General features: G+C 40.6%; 2 protein-coding genes across 2 annotated transcripts; both read left to right on the top strand.

Annotated features, from left to right (window-relative positions):
• The first annotated feature begins 19 nt into the window (after positions 1-19).
• On the top strand, positions 20-3,093 carry LOC108717497 (pre-rRNA 2'-O-ribose RNA methyltransferase FTSJ3-like). The gene has a single exon (XM_041565073.1). The coding sequence runs from the start codon at positions 112-114 to the stop codon at positions 2,662-2,664; it is 2,553 nt and encodes an 850-aa protein (XP_041421007.1). The 5' UTR covers positions 20-111; the 3' UTR covers positions 2,665-3,093.
• Positions 3,094-6,973: 3,880 nt separating this feature from the next.
• Positions 6,974-21,907, top strand: tp53i3.S (tumor protein p53 inducible protein 3 S homeolog; the record flags this gene model as incomplete). Its single annotated transcript, NM_001092485.1, is given in 6 exon segments — positions 6,974-6,993; positions 8,914-9,056; positions 9,877-10,144; positions 11,132-11,344; positions 18,478-18,674; positions 21,352-21,907. Coding segments are annotated over 6 exon segments (1,011 nt in total). The 5' UTR covers positions 6,974-6,986.
• Positions 21,908-22,153: the final 246 nt, after the last annotated feature.

Below are 22,153 nucleotides of genomic sequence, written 5' to 3'. Positions count from 1 at the left end.
ATAACTGCCAGGTTGTGACGACACTGTAAAGCGACTTACCGGAAGTCTCTGGAGGCCGCGTGTATTACAAAACGTGAACGATTCTTTAAGAGGGCCTTTCTGCTATCTAATATGGGGAAGAAGGGGAAAGTCGGAAAGAGCCGGAAGGATAAGTTCTATCATTTAGCCAAAGAGACTGGTTACCGGTCTCGTTCTGCATTCAAGCTTATTCAGCTAAATAGAAAATTTCAATTTTTGCAGAGAGCTCGTGCTCTTGTGGATCTGTGTGCTGCCCCAGGAGGCTGGCTTCAAGTTGCGGCAAAGTTTATGCCAGTATCCAGTCTTATTATAGGAATAGACCTAGTACCCATAAAACCCATTCCTAATGTGTTGACTCTACAGGAAGATATAACGACTGAGGACTGCAGACAGGCAGTGAAGAAGCATTTGCAGACATGGAAGGCAGACGTGGTTCTGAATGATGGTGCACCAAATGTTGGAGCAAACTGGACACATGATGCTTTCTCACAAGTGCATCTCTCTCTGATGGCCCTTCGTCTAGCCTGTGACTGTCTCTCCAGAGGTGGTTGGTTCATTACTAAAATATTTCGCTCATCGGATTATCAGTCACTGCTCTGGATCCTACAGCAGTTTTTTAAGAAAGTGAACTCCACCAAGCCCCAGGCATCTCGCAGTGAGAGTGCAGAGATCTTTGTCGTGTGCCAGGGTTTTTTGGCCCCAGATAAAATAGACACCCGATTCTTTGACCCCAAATTTGCTTTTAAAGATGTGGATGGCCCTGTGCAGACTGTGTCTCAGCTGTTGTCCCATAAGAAGCCAAAGGCAGAAGGTTATGCCGCTACATCACTTTCTCTTTATCATTGTGCATCTTTGGTTGACTTTCTTACAGTGGAGAATCCTGTTGACTTTCTCTCAAAAACCAGCGAGATTGCTCTGGATGACACTGAGCTCGAGAAACATCCAGCCACAACAAATGATATACGCGAATGTTGTCGAGATATCAAAGTATTGGGCCGAAAGGAGCTTAGGTTGCTCTTAAACTGGCGTTCTAAACTACGCAGACATCTTGCCAGAAAATTAAAGGAGGCATCTAAAGAATCTGCAATGGAAATAATTCTTAGTTCTGATGAGGAAGAAGAAAAGCAAAAGAAGGACATATGTGATAAAGATTATAATCTGGAGGATGAAGAACTGCACAGGAAGCTGGCTGAAGTTAAAGCTGAAGAACTAACAGCACTTAAGAGGAAAAAGAAGCGTTTATTGAAGACCCAGAGGCGGCAGAGAGAGCGGGTTGAACTTAAAATGGATCTTCCTGGAGTTTCTATTGCTGATGAAGGGGAGACTGGCATGTTTTCACTGCATACAATTGGCAAGAATGAGCTTCTGCAGACACTCTCTAAAGGGGATATGTGTGCCGCAGACTCCCTTATATTAGATGACATTCATAATGATGATGTTGTTTTCTCAAATGATGAGACTGAAGAATTGGAGGGAGTAGATGAAATATCTCTTGCAAGTGATTTGGAAGATTATGAGCTGCAGGAAATTCATGCATGTGAGAAAAGTGCAAGGAACAAAAGAATTCAGTATCCGGTTAAAGATTGTTGGATGAAGGATGAAGTACAGATTAACCCGTTACTTGTTTCTCTAGAAGATACATCAGATCGTGAACAGAGAGACACCAGTATGTGGTTTGGAAAGGGAATATTTTCTTCATTGGATCTTGGTGCAGATGAAGATATGGAGATTAAGCAAATGCAACTTTTGAAAGGAAATAAAATGGGCAATATCCCACTGAAAATGCCAGATCAAATTAGAAATAAACCTTTACAACTTGGCCTGGCCACGTCTGCAGCCAAATGTGTTGAAAAGTCTGGGGCTATAACCAGCAGCACTGCAAAGGTGACAGAGTTTATGCAAAGATCTGAAGAAACCTCATCATCTAAAGTGTGCTCTAAAGATATTTCAGGGAAAAATGATTCAAGCAACTCTGATAGTGACAACAGCGAGGATGAGTTCATTGCCAAGACTATGGAAAGAAGTGCGGGAAAAAGGAAAGAGCAAGGAGAAGAAGATAAAGCAGATTTTGAAGTAGTTGCTATAGAACGTACAGTTAAACGATCTCGTGTGGTGGGCCCAGATGGCCTTGCTCTTGGAACAGTTATTGCTACATCTAAGAAATCAACAAGAGATCTAATTGATGGTTCCTTCAATAGACGTAATTTTAATGATGATGAGGATGAACTCCCGGATTGGTTTGTGTCAGAAGAGAGGAAGCACAGGATTGTTCAAGTTCCTGTTGATCGACATATGATGGAAGACTATCGAAAGCGTCAACGAGAACTAAATGCTCGTCCCATTAAAAAAGTAGCTGAAGCAAAAGCAAGAAAAAAGAGAAGGACACTCAAGAAGATGGAACAAATGAAAAAAAAAGCTGAAGCAGTGGTTAACACCAGTGATATATCCGAAAGAGAGAAAGCTGCACAGCTTCGTAGTATATACAGAAAAGGTGTCCTTGGTAAAGAGAAGCCTCAAGTTACTTATTTGGTGGCCAAGAAAGGAGTTGGGCGAAAGGTTCGTCGGCCAGCTGGAATTAAAGGCCATTTCAAGGTGGTAGATGGAAGAATGAAAAAGGACATGAGAAGTCAACGAAAAAAAAAGTGAATTAATACAAGGATTAAATTAGTGCTTGCTTTACCCTTTTTGCTGTCTTATTTAATTGTTGAAAATGTACTGATGACTTTGTGATATCAAACAGTACAAGATAGCAGAGGCAAGGACATATAACTATAGCCCCTACCTTTTTTTGGCCTGTACTATGTTTTGTGCATCATTTTGTGCATCTTTAGAATCATTTTATTGTCTCAACCTCCACAGCAATATTGCATTAATATTGTTGAATGCAGATATATCTGACTGCAGAAAATGTGGACTTAGGGAAAGTATTTACTGGAATTCCAAAAACCAACAGCCCATAAAGTTCAGTGTTTTCAAAAATGGAATGTTCAAATTTGTTGGCAAAATATTTTTTTCTGTGTTTGTTAATATCCTTTCTATACACTATAAAACAAATGTACCCCAATTTTTTTTTAATATGTGTGCAGCATCTGTTATTCAGAATGCTCGGGATCTGGGTCTTTCTGTAATTTGGTTCACCATACCTTAAGTCTGCTAAAAAATCATTGAAACAATTAGGGATGCACCAAATCCACTATTTTGGATTCGGCCGAACCCCCAAATCCTTTGTGAAAGATTCGGCCGAATACTGAACCAAATGCTAATTTGCATATGCAAATTAGGGGTGGGAAGGGGAAAACATTTTTACTTCCTTTCACGTGATTTCCCTCCCCGCCCATAATTTGCATATGCAAATTCGGATTCGGTTTGGCCGGGCAGAAGGATTCGGATTCGGATTTTCTGCTGAAAAAGGTCGAATCCTTGCCGAATCCCGAACCAAATCCTGGATTCGGTGCATCCCTAGAAACAATAAATTGTTTTGCCACCAACAAGGACTAAGTATATCTTAGTTGAGATCAAGTATAATGTACTGCTTTATTATTACACAAGGGAAATACTTTTTTAAAATGAGAACTAGTTATAGGGGTGGTTCACCTTTAAAGGGATATTGTCACATGACCAGGGGCAGCTGGCAAATTGACAATATGTCTAGCCCCATGTCAGATTTCATAATTGAATATTAAAAAAATCAGTTTGCTCTTTTGAGAAATGGATTTCAGTGCAGAATTCTGCCGGAGCAGCACTATTAACTGATGCGTTTTGAAAAAACTTTGTTTCCGATGACAGGATCCCTTTTAAGTTAACTTTTAGTATGTTAAAGAATGGCTAATTCTAGCAACTTTTCAACTGGTCTTCATAATCTATTTTTTTTTATAGTTTTTACTGTAAATTATTTGCCTTTTTCTTCTTCTGACTCTTTCCTTGTTTCACATGAGGGTCACTGACCCCATCTAAAAAAGAAATGCTCTTTAAGGCTACAAATTTATTGTAATTGCTCCTTCTTTATTACTTCCTATTCAGGCCTCTCCTATTTTTCCAGACTCTTATTTAAATCAATGCATGTTGCAACTTGCTAGGGTAATTTGCACCCTAGCAACCAAATTGCTGAAATTGCAAACTGGAATGCTGTTGAATATAAAGCTAAACCACTCAAAAACTACAAAAATAAAAAATGAAAAGCAACGTCAGATTTTTTCAGAATATTACTCACTACATCATATTTAATATTAACTCAAAGGTGCACAACCCCTTTAATTAAAATGGAGTCTATGGGAGATGGCCTTCCTGTAAATCAGCTCTTTTTGGATAACTGGTTTTTTTTTTTTTACAAAAATAATAGAAAAATAACTGATCTGGCACATAGCAGTGATTAATTGCCTGCACCCAAGCCTATACACAAATTGTCCAGAAACATTGAGAATTACAGCATTCCAAAAAATAAAATGTAATGAATAAAACGGATCCTGCACTTTTAACTGGCTGCTTTGTAGCTAGACTACAGCTCCTATCAAAGTAGGCAATCCATAACTGCTAATAGTAGGAGAGCCACAGAAAGCAGAGCCTTGTAATCCTGATTTTAATGTATCCACATTTACCATAAAGGGGTTGTTCAACTTTAAATAACTTTTAGTAAGATGTAGAGAGTGCTATCCTGAGACAACTTGCAATTGGTTTTCATTCTTTATCATTTGTGTTTTTTTAGTTATTTTGCAGCTCTCCGGCTTGCAATTTCAGAAATCTGGTTGCTAGTGTCCAAATTACCCTAGCAACCATGCATTGATTTGAATAATAGACAGGATAAGGCCTGAATAGAAAAATGAGTAATAAAAAGTAGCAATAGCAATACATGTGTAGCCTTACAGAGAATTTGTTGTTTAGATGGGGTCAGCAACATCCATTTGAAAGCTGGAAATAGTCAGAAGACTTTGCTTAGTTAGCCTTTATAACAGGGGCAGATTTACTAGGGGTCAAATTTCAAGGGTTAAAAAACCCTCGAATTCGACCCTCGAAGTAAAATCCTTCGAATATCGAATTCGAAGGATTTACTGCAAAAACTTCGATTGAACGAACAAATATAAATCGTTCGATCGAACGATAAAATCGTTCAAATCGAACGATTCGAACGATTTTAATCGATCGATCAAATGATTTTTATTCGACCACAAAAAAACTTAGAAAAGTGCTGGGGAAGGTCCCCATAGGCTAACATTGAACCTCGGTAGGTTTAAAGTAGCGAAGTATGTAGTCAAAGTATTTTTTAAAGAGACAGTACTTCGACTATCGAATGGTTGAATAGTCGAACGATGTTTACTTCGAATCGTTCTAATCATTCGTTTTGATCGAATTTGACCCATTCGATGGTTGAAGTACCCAAAAAAATACTTAGAAATTCGAATTTTTTTTCATTCGAATCCTTCACTCGAGCTTAGTAAATCTGCCCCTAAAAGTTGTCACCTTTTCAGGAAAAAAATACCAGCCGTCCTATATATTTATCTGTTTTCCCTATTAATAACCTTGAGATCAACCATCATTATTACTGGCCAGGTGGCAACTCTAGCTGCGGCTCCCCGGCAAGGCCGCCATCAGGGGTGGACAGGGGGGACAAATGGCCCGGGCCCGGGCATGAAGGGGGGCCCAACAGTGCTGCAGTTTTGAAAAGAGCCGGACCCCCCTTGAGAGCGCTGAAGCCGTGTGTGCGACCATCCCGAACAGCCGAAAATGCGGAACAGCCGAAGGACCCGAAGCCATGAAAACAGCCAAAGCCGAAGTCCCGAAGCGTTCTTTTTTTTTAAATTTTTTTTTTAACTTGTAAGGGAGATCCTGGCACCAATGTGTTTTTTAGCTTTTTATAACTTGTGTGGGGGGGGGGTTACTTTTTTAGCTCTGATGTCTGTGCGGTCTTTGGGCGGAATCAGTGGCGTAACTACCAGGGGAGCAGGGGGTGCGATTGGGCCAGGGCCCGCACCCCCTCAGGGCCCCCCGGCAGCTCACGCGTCACTGATTTCTTCAGTGTTTCCGGGCACACGGAGGGGGGCAGGGGCCCGGCTGCACGTCCCGCGCCAGGATCTGGGATGGGGCTTGGGCGCTAGTGTGGGCGGGGCCCAGGGGGCCCGAAAATGTTGTTGTACGGGGCCCTGTGATTTCTAATGGCCCTGCTCCCCGGTGCTCGATATGATGTAGCGGGGCCGCCCATGAAATTTTGCAGCCCTAGGCCCGGGCCTTGCCACAAATCTGGGCCTGCCTGGCTTGACCGCAGCACTTGCGCTCATATATGAATCCTTACATATGTGGGTGTATGGCTGCCATAAAGGCTTTTTATTTCCTGGTATTACTGGTTCTGCCACGTGTAATGGGGGCATGAAATATGAAATTGACATTAACTTCTTGAGTTCTGAGGTATTATAGGTGGAACTGGGAGTGTATCAATGGAGTTTGCACTGTAGTTATCCTGCCTTGTATTTCATGAAGGAAAATATATAGAGTATATCTTTAATTGTAAATATCACCCTGGGTTTATGTCTCAGAATACAGATCAAACACACACACACTGAATTACAAACACTAGAACTGTGTGAGAGCAAATATTCCTGTCATATCACCTCGCCTTTCATTTCATTCAAGTTAAGCCCGCCTCTCTCCCATGGGGGCGTGCCTCAGAGCCGAAGTCTGAGAGAGTGAGCGCGCTGGCTGGAACAAACCATTTCTCCACTGAAAAAGGGGGTTGCGCTCAGTTCATTTTAGTCTTTGTTTACATTTATTTACATTCATTTACAACACCACGAATTCCACCATACTGTACTCTCTTCAAAATGAACAAGTGATTCAGGGATGAGCAAAAAACACAAGGTAAAGGCATATAATAGTATAGGTGTTTGTATGCCTCCTCTCAGGGACTGGTACGTCCTCACATTCCTGTTTGACTCCTGTCAGTGAAGGAGTCAATCACTTCCCTGGTGCCAGTGTCCAGCATGGAGGGTAAGTTAGAGAGGCTGCTGATTTATTATTGCCCAGAATGAGGGTGGGCCCGTCTCCTACAAGTTATTATTTATCCCCCCTGCTATGCAAGGGCTAGTGATCCTGCTTATGGGATAATCAAACTTCTGCACTACAAATGTTCCAAAAGCTACAACTCCCAGCATGCCTCTAGCCTTGCAGCTGCTGTTGGAATGATGGGAGTTGCTGCCAACCTGTACCTTTAGCAGAAATCTATGCATTTGAAATGTAATCAGGGTCACTCAGTTTATTGCACTTAGAACACAGTATCCACAGGACACATTGGGGCACATTTACTTGCTTGAGTGAAGGAATAGAAGAAAAAATACTTTGAATTTCGAATGTTTTTTTTGGCTACTTCGACCATTGAATTGGCTACTTCGACCTTCGAATCGAACGTTTCGAACTAAAAATCGTTTGACTATTCGACCATTCGATAGTCGAAGTACTGTCTCTTTAAAAAAAAATATAGTTTATATAAACAAGCTGCTGGTAAGCCATTGGGGCAGACTTTCAAAGATAAAAAAGGAGAAAAGGCACAGGATACACGGCAGATATCAGAAAAGCTCTGTAGTATACAATGGGATTCTGCAGTACTTATGTGTTATCTACTATGTTTCCTCTGCTCCATGGCTTCACAGCAGCTCGTTTATATAAACTGTAGTAGTACTTATCTGTTATCTACTGTGTATCCTGTGCTTGAATGGCTGCCCCATGGCTACACAGCAGCTTGTTTATATAAACTATAGTAGTACTTATCTGTTATCTACTGTGTATCCTGTGCTTGAATGGCTGCCCCCATGGCTACACAGCAGCTTATTTATATAAACTATAGTAGTACTTATCTGTTATCTACTGTGTATCCTGTGCTTGAATGGCTGCCCCCATGGCTACACAGCAGCTTATTTATATAAACTATAGTAGTACTTATCTGTTATCTACTGTGTATCCTGTGCTTGAATGGCTGCCCCCATGGCTACACAGCAGCTTGTTTATATAAACTATAGTAGTACTTATCTGTTATCTACTGTGTATCCTGTGCTTGAATGGCTGCCCCCATGGCTACACAGCGGCTTGTTTATATAAACTATAGTAGTACTTATCTGTTATCTACTGTGTATCCTGTGCTTGAATGGCTGCCCCCATGGCTACACAGCAGCTTGTTTATATAAACTATAGTAGTACTTATCTGTTATCTACTGTGTATCCAGTGCTTGAATGGCTGCCCCCATGGCTACACAGCGGCTTGTTTATATAAACTATAGTAGTACTTATCTGTTATCTACTGTGTATCCTGTGCTTGAATGGCTGCCCCCGTGGCTACACAGCAGCTTGTTTATATAAACTATAGTAGTACTTATCTGTTATCTACTGTGTATCCTGTGCTTGAATGGCTGCCCCCATGGCTACACAGCAGCTTGTTTATATAAACTATAGTAGTACTTATCTGTTATCTACTGTGTATCCTGTGCTTGAATGGCTGCCCCCATGGCTACACAGCAGCTTGTTATATAAACTATAGTTGTGTTTCTATACCAAATACACCAGTTTAAACAGTGCAGGGCAACAGAACATCATATTGTCATTCCTTTAAAACACTTTTGCAAATTGCTAGGCTAATGGACTTCCAACTCCCAGAATCCTTGCCAGTGCATCTGCCAAATGAATATGCTTGAATATGAACAAAACACAAGATTTTACAAAGATGCATTAAATAGCTATAAATAAATTCTTACTGCTCCAGTAGTTTTTGTCACTGGGAATAAATGGATGCTACAATGCAATATATATATATATATATATATATATATATATATATATATATATATATATATATATATATATATATATATATATATATATATACACACACATATATGTGTGTGCTTTGTGTTACTGCAGATAAAATGTTAGCAGCATTTTTCGATGCTCCTGGCGGCCCAGAGACGTTGTACATTAAAGAAGTGGCTAAACCTGAGCCAAAGGAGGGGGAAGTGCTTATAAAGGTTGAAGCCAGTGCCTTGAACCGGGCAGACTTACTTCAGGTATGTGGCATGGGCAAGGGGTAAAATACAAGAGAATTTAGTACATGCTGAAGTTGCCTTGACAATTGATTTTCGTTTTCCCGGATACCTGTCATATAGACACAGTATTGTTACTGGCATTCCCCTTATCAGAGACATTCCTGCTCCCAGCCAGATGCAGGTGCCAAGTAAGCACACCCATAGGCTTTGGCCTTTACCATTTGCTCAGTAAATAAAATGCTTAAAAGTGTAAGTTCCATTTCCATGTATTAAAGTAAAACTATACCCCCTGAACAATGTAGATCTCTATAAAAAGATATTGCATAAAACAGCTCATACGTAAAACCCTGCTTTATGTAAATAAACCATAATAATATACTTTTTAGTAGTATGTGCCATTGGGTAATCATAAATAGAAAATTGGCATTTTAAAAAATAAGGGCTGCCCCCTGGGATCGTAGGATTCACGGTGCACACAAACAAACCATACATGTTAGGTCACATGAGCCAATTAACAGACAGAGTTGTGTCTTTTGCTTCCACACTTCTTCCTGTTACAGTTTGAGCTGCAGTATTTCCGGTCAGGTGATCTCTTCCTGTTACAGTTAGAGTTGCAGTATTTCTGGTCAGGTGATCTCTGAGGCAGCACACAGACCATCACGAAATGGGGGTTCAAGGCAAGAGATGTAAAAGGGCAAAATTTACTTAAATATATATTCCAGATTGGTCAGTTTCTTTAATATGCCACTTAATATGATATAAAATATGTTGCTTAAATATTAATTTTGGGGGTAAAGTTTTCCTTTAAGTATAAATCCTTTGTAATACTGATATTTTCCAGAGAAGGGGAAAATACGCTCCACCTCCAGGTTCCAGTGACATTCTGGGTTTGGAAGCTGCTGGCACAGTGGTTAAGCTTGGCCCGGGTGCTGATGGGCGCTGGAAGGTAGGAGATGGAGTTATGGCGCTTCTGTCTGGTGGTGGAAATGCACAATATGTCACTGTACCAGCGGGACATCTCATTCCAATTCCCCCTGGAATGTCTGCAACCGATGCTGCTGCCATCCCTGAGGCCTGGCTCACTGCTTTTCAACTGCTGCACTTTGTAGGTGAGGTTGGTATGAATAAATATAGTAGAGTTCAGCTAGTTTGCTTTTGATTCTTAGCTGCGTGCTCAAATATGGCCGCCCCATCCAGTCACTTACTGGTAACCAATCAGAGAGCCGCAAAGCAGGAAGTAGTGTTCTGGCTGTTATGTTAGACATCTGTTCACTCCAGCATTTATAGATTGCATTTTTAGCTAACTATATTAAAACTTTTTTTTTGCACAGCCTATTTATCCAGTTTTACATTTACACTAAACTATTCCTTTAAAGGAGAACTAAAGCCTAACTGTTTTGTGCTTCTGTACCAGCCCAAGGAAACCACAGCCCTTTAGCAGGAAAGATCTGTGTCTCCAAAGATGCCCCAGTAGCTCCCCATCTTCTTTTCTGCTGATTCACTGCACATGCTCTGTGCTGCTGTCACTTACTGAGCTTAGGGACCCACTCACAATATACAGTACACATAGAATAGAAATGTCACAATATAAGGCTGATTAGTAATCAATACACATAATTACTACATGGCAGCACAGAAACCAGTGCAATTAGCATCAGAATTTAATAATCAGCAAACCTGTAGCATCAGCTTATATTACAGCCAGGGAAGCTCATTTTCTGCTGGATAATTAGTGACGAGCCCTAAGCTTAGCTTCTCAACAGCCAATCAGAGCCCACTGAGCATGTGAGTGTCACAGACACTTTCCAAGATGGTGACCCGCTGTGATAAAGTTTGAAGTCCTGGCTCATTGCTGCTATTGACAAGCTGAAACTTTAGGCTGGTGCAATAAGTTTACTATATAAAACATGGCATTTTTTAGCCATATTCATTTTTAGGGTTTAGTTCTCCTTTAAAAGTTAGATCGGTATATATGCATGGGACACTAGGGATACGTGTTTATATTCAACAACACAATACAGATTGAAATGAGTTGTGCAGTATGTATCTCAGTATCTCTGTCTTTGTCTCATACTGGGGCTTTTGTTTCCTCACAGGTAAAGTTCAGAAAGGAGAGACTGTCCTGATTCACGCCGGTGCCAGTGGAGTTGGTACTTCGGCCATCCAGTTGTGCCGCCTGGCTGGGGCAGTTCCTATTGTAACGGCAGGGTCGCCAGATAAGCTGCAGATGGCAGTAAAATTGGGAGCTGCAACTGGATTCAATTACAAAGAAGAGAACTTTGGTGAAAAGTGTCTTGAGTTCACCAATAGTAAGTGATTGAGTTTGCCAATTAGTAAGTGACTAGCGACTGCTCTAAACTTGCTCACATCATATAAAGGTATGGTATCCCTTATCCGGAAACCCGTTATCCAGAATGCTCTGAATTATGAAAAGGCTGTCTCCCATAAACTCCATTTTTTTCAAATACTCCAAATTTTTAAAATGATTTCCTTTTTCTGTGTAATAACAAAACAGTAGCTTGTACTTGATCCCAACTAATATATATAATTAATCCTTATTGGAGGCAAAACCAGCCTATTCGGTTTATTTAATGTTTACATAATTTGCTTGTAGACAAGGTGTGAAGATCCAAATGTTATCTGGAAAGCCCCAGGTCCTGAGCATTCTGGATAACAGGTCCCATACCTGTAGTAATAAATGAAATTGTAAGCAGTGCAGACAGAGCTGCTCATTTAATACAAGGATCTGTTTTTTTTTCTTGTAGGAATATTCTTTGTGTTTAAATATTGATTTTGATATTGATCCCATATCTTTATACAAATTTAAAAGTAAAATACAATATATTTTTCTGCTCCTTCAGTTAAAAGTTCCCCAAAAACCTTGTGAACAGCAGCAGTTGTGCCTCATTTCCCAGGCTTTTCAGGAAAGTCGATAGAACTATAGGATGCCAGGCAGTCACCATCTGGCAGGGCCACCATTAGAAATCACGGGGCCCCCTGGTCCAAGCCCCACCCCAGATCCCACCCACACCACAGTAAAAATGCCACAAAGACAGATGCTAAAAACGGTAACCCCCCCCCCCCACACACACACAAAAAAAAGCCATTGGTGTTCAGGACTCCATTATAAATGGAAAGGAAAATTTGGCCGCCAGGGTCCCACATAAAAGCTTTTTAAAAAAACATTGGTCGGGGCCCCCATACAAGTTAAAAAAATCATTGGTGATCAGGGCCCCCCATAAGTTAAAAAAAAAATTGGTGCTAGGGCCCCCATAAAAGTTTTCAAAGAAACATTGGTAGCCAGAGCCCCACCTATAAATAAAAAAAAAAACATTGGCGCCAGGGGTCCCATAGAATATTTGAAAAAAAAACGTTGGTGGCCAGGGGCCCATATAGTATTAAAATATTACATTGGTGGCCACGGGTTTAAATAAAAAAATACATTTGTGTTCAGTCGAACTTACCTTAGGCTCCTTTCATGTCTTTTTGAGGCTTCAGGACTTCAACTTTGGGTCTTTTCGCTGCATTGGCTCCGTTAGCGGCTTCGGGTTTTCGGCTCTTCGGGTCTTTTCACGGCTTTAGGACTTCAACTTCGGGTCTTTTCACGGCTTCAGGACTTCAACTTCAGGTCTTTTCACGGCTTAAGGACTTCAACTTCGGGTCTTTTCACGGCTTCAGCTACATTCGCTACTTAGGGTCTCCGGCACTTTAGGTCTTCGGGACTTCAACGCTGTCAAGGGGGGCCAGCTAGTTCGAAAAGGGCAGCACAGCTGGCCCCCCCTTTAGGCCTGGTACAAATGTACCCTCATCTGGAAGAACAATGGCAGCTCAGTAGACCTGACAAGGAACTGCAGTTTATCTCAGCCCATGTGAAGGCAGCACTGTATTTGGTTATCCATACTCTAATGATGTTAGAACACGCTCACTGCTTTTATCTATCTTATACAGGTATGGAACCCATTATCCAGAAAGCGCTGAATTACGGAAAGGCCATCTCCCTTAGACTTAATTTTATCCGAATAATCCAAATTTATCAAAATGATTTCCTTTTTCTGTGTAATAATAAAACAGTAGCTTGTACTTGATCCCAACTAATATATAATTAATCTTTATTGGAGGCAAAACCAGCCTATTTGGGTATTTTAATGTTTACATGATTTTCTAGTAGACTTACGGCATGAAGAGGCAAATTACGGAAAGATCCCTTATCCAGGTCCCAAACATTCTGGAAAACAGGTCCCATACCTATACCAAAAAAGACCTATGGGGACCCCCTATGGGTTCAGTAGCTGTGACATCAGACTTGGAAGTAAGGCAAAGGCCCAATAGAGCAATAAGGTCAACATTGTCCTAAACTATCTGGTCTTCCCAGCCACCAAGCCTGATGTCAAAGCAGCAGCAGCCATAGTTGAAGAGATATCAGATTCTGCAAATGGGGGAAAGGCGAGAGGGAAGGTGCAAAAATCCTGTAGGCTGTAATGGAAGCCATCTTAATGATGATTGTTCTACTCATTACTAATTATATGTTGAGTATTGTGCTCTCTTATCAGCCTGATTCTTATTGGGCCATCTTTATGCCATTTGTACTTAGACTGCCCTTTATTCTTGTTCAGTTAATAAGTGTAAGACATGCTGGACCCTGTTTGATGATTCCAGCAATACAATAATAGCAGGTCTATCCCATTTATTTAATCCGCATTAAGAGTCTTTTGAATAAAGAGTTGCATTGTCTATTACTGTAACTGTCTATTCACGCATATTTGCTTTGGCATCTAGTGGAGAAATAAACCCACTGATTCAATATTTTGACCCTGGCAGAACTGAAAAAAAAGCATTGGCTGCAGCTCAAATATAACTTTCCTATTCATATGGAATTTATAGTTATTAGTGTGCTATTATTTACTTTTCTTTATTTACTATCTGTTCTGGGTAAGAAATGGAGCATGGCATTAAATCAAAGTCTACTGTACAAATTATTCAGACCTATTCTGTACGTGCGGTGACTCACTTCAGTGGGGGGAAAGGTGTGGCTGCTGGTGCCAGGTGCTTCACCTAGGTGCCAATTCATTAACTTCGAGTGAAGGAATAGAAGAAAAAAAACTTTGAATTTCGAAGTGTTTTTTGGCTACTTCGACCATCGAATGGGCTACTTCGACTACGACTTTGAATCAAAGGATTCGAACTAAAAATCGTTCGACTATTCGACCATTCGACAGTCGAAGTACTGTCTCTTTAATAAAAAAACTTCGACCCCCTAGTTCGCCACCTAAAAGCTACCGAACCCAATGTTAGCCTATGGGGAAGGTCCACATAGGCTTGGCTTTTTTTTTTTTGGTCGAAGGATAATCCTTCGATCGTTGGATTAAAATCCTTCGAATCGTTCGTTTCGAAGGATTTAATCGTTCGATCAAACGATTATTCCTTCGATCGCAGTATTTGCGCAAAATCCTTCGACTTCGATTTTCGAAGTCGAAGGATTTTCATTCCCAGTCGAATATCGAGGGTTAATTAACCCTCGATATTCGACCCTTGATGAATTTGCCCCATAAACTTGCTTCATCTGTATTCACATGTTTGGAAAACGGCCTAAATGAAGCATCTGGTACACATAGCTGTTTACATGCACATAGAGTTGTGTTCAGAATAATAGCAGTCGACATCACTAATAGGGATGTAGCGAACCGCCGATAATGTGTTCGCGAACACCGTTCGCGAACACCGGCAAAAAATGCGAACAGTTCGCGAACAGTTCGCGAACAGTTCGCGAACTTCGAACATCCGAAAATCGTTCGATTCGAACGATCGAAGGATTTTAATCGTTCGATCGAACGATTTTCGTTCGAATCGAACGAAAATCGTTCGATTTTAGCGGTCGAATGGTCGAACGATTTTGACGCTAACGCCTATTGGCGAACGTCGCGCGACGTTCGCGAACTTGCGGCGGACGCGAACAGCCGATGTTCGCGCGAACAAGTTCGCCGCCGAACAGTCCGCGACATCCCTAATCACTAACACGATCACTGTTTACTAGTAGGTGTAGTAGAGTAATAGAGTAGTAGTGTAGTAGAGTAATGCTCCCCATAGACGCGACGATTCTTCTTGCTGAACGACCGATTTTAGGGAAGCCCGACCAATTATCGTGTGGTTAGTGGTATTCGAACGATCGTACATCTTACGATTTTTCGGCCGACATCTGTCGGGAAATTGATCGGCCAGGTCAAAAATTCTTTGTCGGTCCCAGTGCAATCTATCTGTGTTTGCAGGGCCAAGCAGGCAGCTCCCCTTTGTTTTCCTGGTAAAATGGTCTTTTTAGTTGATGGTAAATTCGTACGATCGTTCTGAGAAGATCGTGGTCTCACGATCAGGATCTGATCTTTTAAAAATCTCAACATCTATGGCCAGCTTAATAGAAACTCAACAGACCCAACAGTCATGACATGCTGCTGATTCTGAATCATTCATTGAGGCTTGTTCCAAATAATAGCAGGGTTAGTGAGCTCATTCATTCTGTAAAAAAACAGGTGTCAATTCCAGCCCTTATTTAAAGGAGAACGAAAGGTGAACTAAAAGTATTGCCGAATAGAAAGGCATCCTTATATTTAACTTACTGCGCTTCGTTCGAGATTGGGAAGCGTTCAGTTGGGTGACGTCACCAAAATTAGTCTCCGTTTCCTCCCCACTGGCTGGGCAGCCTTGAGTCTCAGTGCTCATGCGTAAATAACAAATTGATCCTCCTCCCTACGATTGCACAATTATAGTTAGCTCAGGGCAAGGGGAGGTATCATTCGCGCATGCGCACAGGTAAAGTGTAGGCATGGGAAGTAGCGTTTACCTAACAAAGCCAAAACAAATGATTTACTTAGATTTCGGGCTAAAAACTTAGCGATCGGCTAGAACAGTGCGTGAACTATTACAGTGGGAAGTGGTTAGTTGTGACCTTTCATTCTTCTTAAAGGAAGAAGCAAATGTTGGGCTGCTGGTTATAGTGTATTTCTCTCTGAAAATCTGAGTAAAATGGCTGGTTCCAGACATTGTTCAGAAGAACAGCGGACTTTGATTAAAAAGTTGATTGGAGAGGGGAAACATATAAAGAAGTGCAGAAAACGAGTGGCTGCTCAGCTAAAATGATCTCAAATGCTTTAAAATGGCACCAAAACCTGAAAAGATGTGGAAGAAAAGGACAATTGGAATTTATAATAGAATAGCCCCTGCAATGTCCCATTGTGCTGAAGAGCTTGCAATTTGCCAAAGAACACATTGACTGGTCTAAAGAGAAATGGCGCAACATTTTGTGGTCTGGTGAAAGCAAGATTGGTCTTTTTGGGTCTAGAGGCTGCAGACAGTTTCCAAACACTGAATTCAAGTCACAGTACAGAGTGAAGCTCATGATATGGGGATGCTTCTCAGTAGGGATGCACCGAATCCACTTTTTTGGATTCGGCCGAACCCCCGAATCCTTCACGAAGGATTTGGCCGAATACCGAACCGAATCCGAACCCTAATTTGCATATGCAAATTAGGGGTGGGAAGGGGAAAACATTTTTTACTTCCTTGTTTTCTGACAAAAAGTCACGCAATTTCCCTCCCCACCCCTAATTTGCATATGCAAATTCGGATTCGGTTCGGCCAGACAGAAGGATTCGGCCGAATCCGAATCCTGCTGAAAAAGGCCGAATCCTGGCCGAATCCCGAACCAAATCCTGGATTCGGTGCATCCCTATTTCTCAGACTATGATGTTGGGCCTATTTATCTCATACCAGGGATCATGGATCAGTTTCAATACATCAAAATACTTAAAGAGATCATGTTGCCTTATGCTGAAGAGGAAATGTCCTTGAAATGGGGGTTTCAACAAGACAACGACCCCAAACACACCGGTAAATGAGCAACATCTTGGTTCCACACCAACAAGATTGACGTTATGGAGTGGCCCAATCCCCGCATCTTAATCCAATAGAAAACTTGTGGAGTGACATCAAAAATTGTGTTTTTGAGGCAAAAGAAAGAAAAGCAGAAGAATTGTGAAATGTAACAGGTTGTTGGAAGTTGGTGGACTCCATGTAACACAGATGTGCAGCAGTTCTCAGAAACACGGATTATACAACTCAATATTAGTTCAGTTATTCAAAGGAAAGCAAAATCTTGAAACATGTTTCAGTTTATACAGTGAAAGGCACATTTATTAAAGGTTGAGTTTTTAAAAACTGTATTAACTGTAACATTCCTGACCCGAAGGCACAAAGCAAATTTGACTAAACTGGATTCGAGTTTTTTCCCCGAAAAAAACTCAAATGTCAGGAAGGCTACTAACATGTCTACTGGGACCCCGGACCTCTCCCACTGACTTATACATGAACTTGGCAGGTTTTAGGTGGCGAATAGTCGAATTCAAGTTCTTAAAGGGCCAGAGTGTGATAAATCTCGAAAAATCGAATTCGAATTAAAACTCAAATCGAGTTTGGATAATTCACAATTCGAATTTGAGAGTTTTGACCATAAAAAAAATTCTGCTATTTTTTGGAATGGCCTAATATTCCCTTTTCTTCACTTTCTGTAAAGGAATAACAGAAATTTGATCCATTTTTCCTCATCTTATGATGTGGAATAGAATGTGCGGTGCTGTCAATGCATTTATGTGTATGGAAATTAGGGATGCACCAAATCCACTATTTTGGATTCGGCTGAATCCTTTGTGAAAGATTTGGCTGATTACCGAACCAAATCCTAATTTGTATATGCAAATTAGGGATGGGAAGAGAAAAACATTTTTTAATTCCTTGTTTTTTGAGAAAAAGTCACATGATTTCCCTCCCGCCCCTAATTTGCATATGAAAATTAGGATTCAGATTCAATTTGGCCGAATCCTGCTGAAGAAGGCCGAATCTTAGCTGAATCCTGAACCGCATCCTGGATTCGGTGCATCCCTAATGGAAATAAAAGCTACCGTATTATAAGGATTTTGCACTTAAATCACTTTTATAAACACACTGCTATTATTCTGAACACAACTGTGTATACAGGTGTATGCTAGAGAGTAAAGGTTCCAATTGGTAATTTTTTAGCATAAAGCAAATGCTCACTATAATCAAACATGAAATATCCCCATTGTGTGTGTGTGGCACAATTATTCTTTATACCTATTTATAATACACAAAAGCCATGAATATCCTGTAAATTATATCCTTATAAACAATGAGCAGTGATGTCATTTCTGTCACATGACTCACTAAAACTTGTGTATTATAATAAATAAAGTACGGTAACCCTTGTTGGGAAATATAAGGATAATAGAAGTCACCTCGGCGTTCCATGACCTTCGGCCTCGTGCTTTTATATGGTCATGAAACTCCTCGGTGACTTATAATATCCTTATATTTTACAATAGGAGGTACTTTATTCACTATATATTTAACGTTATAACATCTCATTCTCTCCTGTTAGATACTGGGGCAGATGTTATACTGGACTGCATTGGAGGGACACACTGGGAGAAGAACTTGCAGTGCATTAATACAGACGGCCGCTGGGTTCTCTACGGGCTGATGGGTTCCGGTGAGATTCATGGGGATCTGCTGGCAAATTTACTGCGGAAAAGAGGGAGCATATTGGGCAGCTTGTTAAGATCTCGCTCAAAGAAGGCAAGTGATGTGAATGATGTATTGTTATTGCTGCACCGCAGATTATGTTGGTTCTATATAAATAAAGGAAAATAATAATAATAAACAAATTCAGTGTAGTTATAAAGGTGATGGACTTTTATAACTGCTTTGCCCAGGGTCGGACTTGAGCCTTGGGGGCCCACCGATGCTGCAAACAAAGGGCCCTCCTCGCAGTCCCAGAGGGCCCCCTCCCGACCTCCGATTCCCTGACACACGGTTAAGGCGTGAACACTACCCACAGGGGCAACCGGGAGGAACAGGTCTGGGCCGGCGGGGGCCCACCAGGTTTTTTCCCTGTGTCCCGGCAGTCCAGTCCGACACATGGACATAACCCCTCTATGTGGCTATATCTCAGCAAGTGGCAGAGAATTTCCACTGAAATTGTATAGTGGATAAAGTACCACTTGTAAATTATAAGGATATAATAGACAAAAGCCATGAATATCTTGTAAATGATATCCTTATAAACGGTGAGTTCTGATGTCATCAGTTATAAACGGTGAGTTCTGATGTCATTTCTGTCACATAACTTACTGAAATTTGTGTATTATAATAAATAAAGTACCCCCAGTTGTAAAATATGAGGATATTAGAAGTATCCTCGGAGTTCCATGACCTGTATAAAAACACTCGGCCTTCGGCCTCTTACTTTTATATGGTCATGAAACTCCTCGGTAACTTATAATATCCTTATATTTTACAAGAGGGGGTACTTTATTCACTATATTATAAGTACTCCTCTTGTAAATTATAAGGATATTATAAGTATCCCTTTTGTAAATTATAAGGATATTGTAAGTTACCAAGGAGTTTCATGACCATATAAAAACAAGAGGCCGAAGGCCAAGTGTTTTTATACAGGTCATGGAACTCCCGAGTTTACTTCTAATATCCTCATATTTTGGTACTTTATTTATTATAATATACAAGTTTTAGTGAGTCATGTGACACAAATGACATCAGTACTCACCGTTTATAACTGATGACATCACTACTCACTGTTTATAAGATATTCATGACTTTTGTGTATTATAATGGCATATATCTGTACAGGATAGAGCAGCTGTGCCTGTGTAATTCATTAGTGGATATTTTAAGCTAAACAGCTCCCCGTTATCCACAAAACCTGTGCCTTGGTACCTTGTGCCTGTCATAAACCCTAGATAGTGTAGTGGGGCTATGGATGATCATAAGAACATTATGGTCTGAGAAGAATGAGTTGTTCACCTTTAAATGAACTTTTAGTATGATGGAGAGAGTGATATTCTGAGACAATTTACAATTGGTTTTCATTTTTTATTATTTGTACATTTTGAGTTATTTAGCTTTTTTTATTCAGCAGCTCTCCGGTTTGCAGTTACATTAGTCTGGTTGCTAGGGCCCAAATTACATTAGCAACCATGCATTGATTTGAACGAGAGGCAGGAATATATAATATAATATATAATATATTATGATATAATATATTATAGAGCATTTTTCAGTGGGGTCAGTGACCCCCATTTCAAATCTGGAAAAAATGCTTAGAACTGTGTGTTGTAGAATGGCTATTGTTATCAACTTTTAAATAGGTCTTTATTTTTTTGTCTTAAAGTTTTTGCAATTTTTTGCTTTTATCATCTTCCTCTTTTCAACTCTAGACCCCAGCAGCCAAAAAACGTGTACCCCGTGAGGCTACAATTTATTGTTATTCTTACTTTTCATTGTTTCTGTTTAGCTTCCTTCCTAATTATATTCCAGATGCTTATTCACAGCCCTACTTGGTTGCTATGGTTAATTGGACCGTAGCAACCTGACAAGTGCTAAAATATTCAAAACCCACTGAAAATAAAAAGGGAAGACCAACTGCAGATTGAATATCAAGCTTTAGATCATACTAAAAGTTGGGTGAACAGCCCTTTTAAGACTACTAAGGGGTCCTGTTACTTTTATATGTGCCTAATAAGGCAGTGAATGTGCTGTTATTGATCCTTATACATTGCCTTAAAGGAGACGTAAACCCTAAAAATGGCTTAAAATGGCATATTTTACATACTGAACTTATTGCACGAGGCTAAAGTTTGAGCTTGTCAATAGCAGCAATGATCCAGGACTTCAAACTTGTCACAGGGGGTCACCATCTTGGAAAGTGTCTGTGACACTCACATGCTCAGTGGGCTCTGATTGGCTGTTGAGAAGCTAAGCTTAGGGCTCGTCACTAATTATCCAGCAGAAAATGAGCTTCCCTGGCTGTAATATAAGCTGATGCTACAGGTTTGCTGATTATTCAATTCTGATGCTAATTGCACTGGTTTCTGTGCTGCCATGTAGTAATTATGTGTATTAATTACTAATCAGCCTTATATTGTGACATTTCTATTCTATATATACTGTATATTGTGAGTGGGTCCCTAAGCTCAGTAAGTGACAGCAGCACAGAGCATGTGCAGTGAATCAGCAGAAAAGAAGATGGGGAGCTACTGGGGCATCTTTGGAGACACAGATCTTTACTGCTAAAGGGCTGTGGTTGCCTTGGGCAACATTTTTAGCTACTTCTTTAGTTAGGCTTTAGTTCTCCTTTAATATAAGCTGCTGCTGCAGACGGGACATGCCAAAGTCATAACTATTTGTTATTGTTGCCAGGGGACTGATCATTCCTGTGTTTCTTGTGTTTCAGTACAAGGAGGAACTGGTTAAGGCCTTCACAGAACAAGCTCTGCCACATTTCATGCCTGGGGGGTCCGTCCAGCTGCAGCCAATTGTGGACAGCGTATTTCCCTTGGATCAGATTGCTGATGCCCACCAGCGAATGGAAGACAACAAAAACACAGGCAAAATTGTTCTACAGATGCCCCTGTGATGTGTATGTCATGTGACAAGTGGCCCCTTGACTTAGTATTGATTCGCCATAGAATTATGTGGAGGTTCATAGTGGAAATATTTGCACTGCATTGAGGTAGAAACTCTTCCATGTCGGGTTTTCTTGTACCTACTAAAGCATCATTTGCTCCGATTAATGGGGGTCACTGACCCCACCTTTTAAACAAATGCTCTGTAAGGCTACAAATATATTGTTATTGCTACTTTTTATTACTTTTTATTACTTGTATATGTCAGGCCTCTCCTATTCATATTCCAGTCTCTTGTTCAAATCAGTGCATGGTTGCTAGGGTCATTTAGCCCTAGCAAGAAGATTGTAAAAACCGCAAACTTGAGAGCTGCTGAATAAAAAAGAGATTAAAACCCACTGAATTATAATTTTTATCAGAGATTACGGTGATTGAGATTTTGACTATTTCTGCTGGCACATTTTGGCTACACAGGTTAAGCAAGTGCTGATTTTTGGGTACGGAATCCACTATTTTGGATTCGGCCGAACCCCCAAATCCTTCGTGAAAGATTCGGGTGAATACCGAACTGAAACAGTATCCTAATTTGCATATGCAAATTAGGGGTGAGAAGTGGAAAACATTTTTTAC

This window comes from Xenopus laevis, chromosome 5S (assembly GCF_017654675.1).
Source record: "Xenopus laevis strain J_2021 chromosome 5S, Xenopus_laevis_v10.1, whole genome shotgun sequence".
NCBI lineage: Eukaryota > Metazoa > Chordata > Amphibia > Anura > Pipidae > Xenopus > Xenopus laevis.
The sequence above is the reverse complement of the archived record's forward strand: the minus strand, read 5'-3'. Positions and strand labels throughout refer to the sequence as shown.

Excerpts from the sequence above, each read along its gene's own strand:
- LOC108717497 (XM_041565073.1), top strand. The coding sequence starts at position 112 with ATGGGGAAGAAGGGGAAAGTCGGAAAGAGCCGGAAGGATAAGTTCTAT.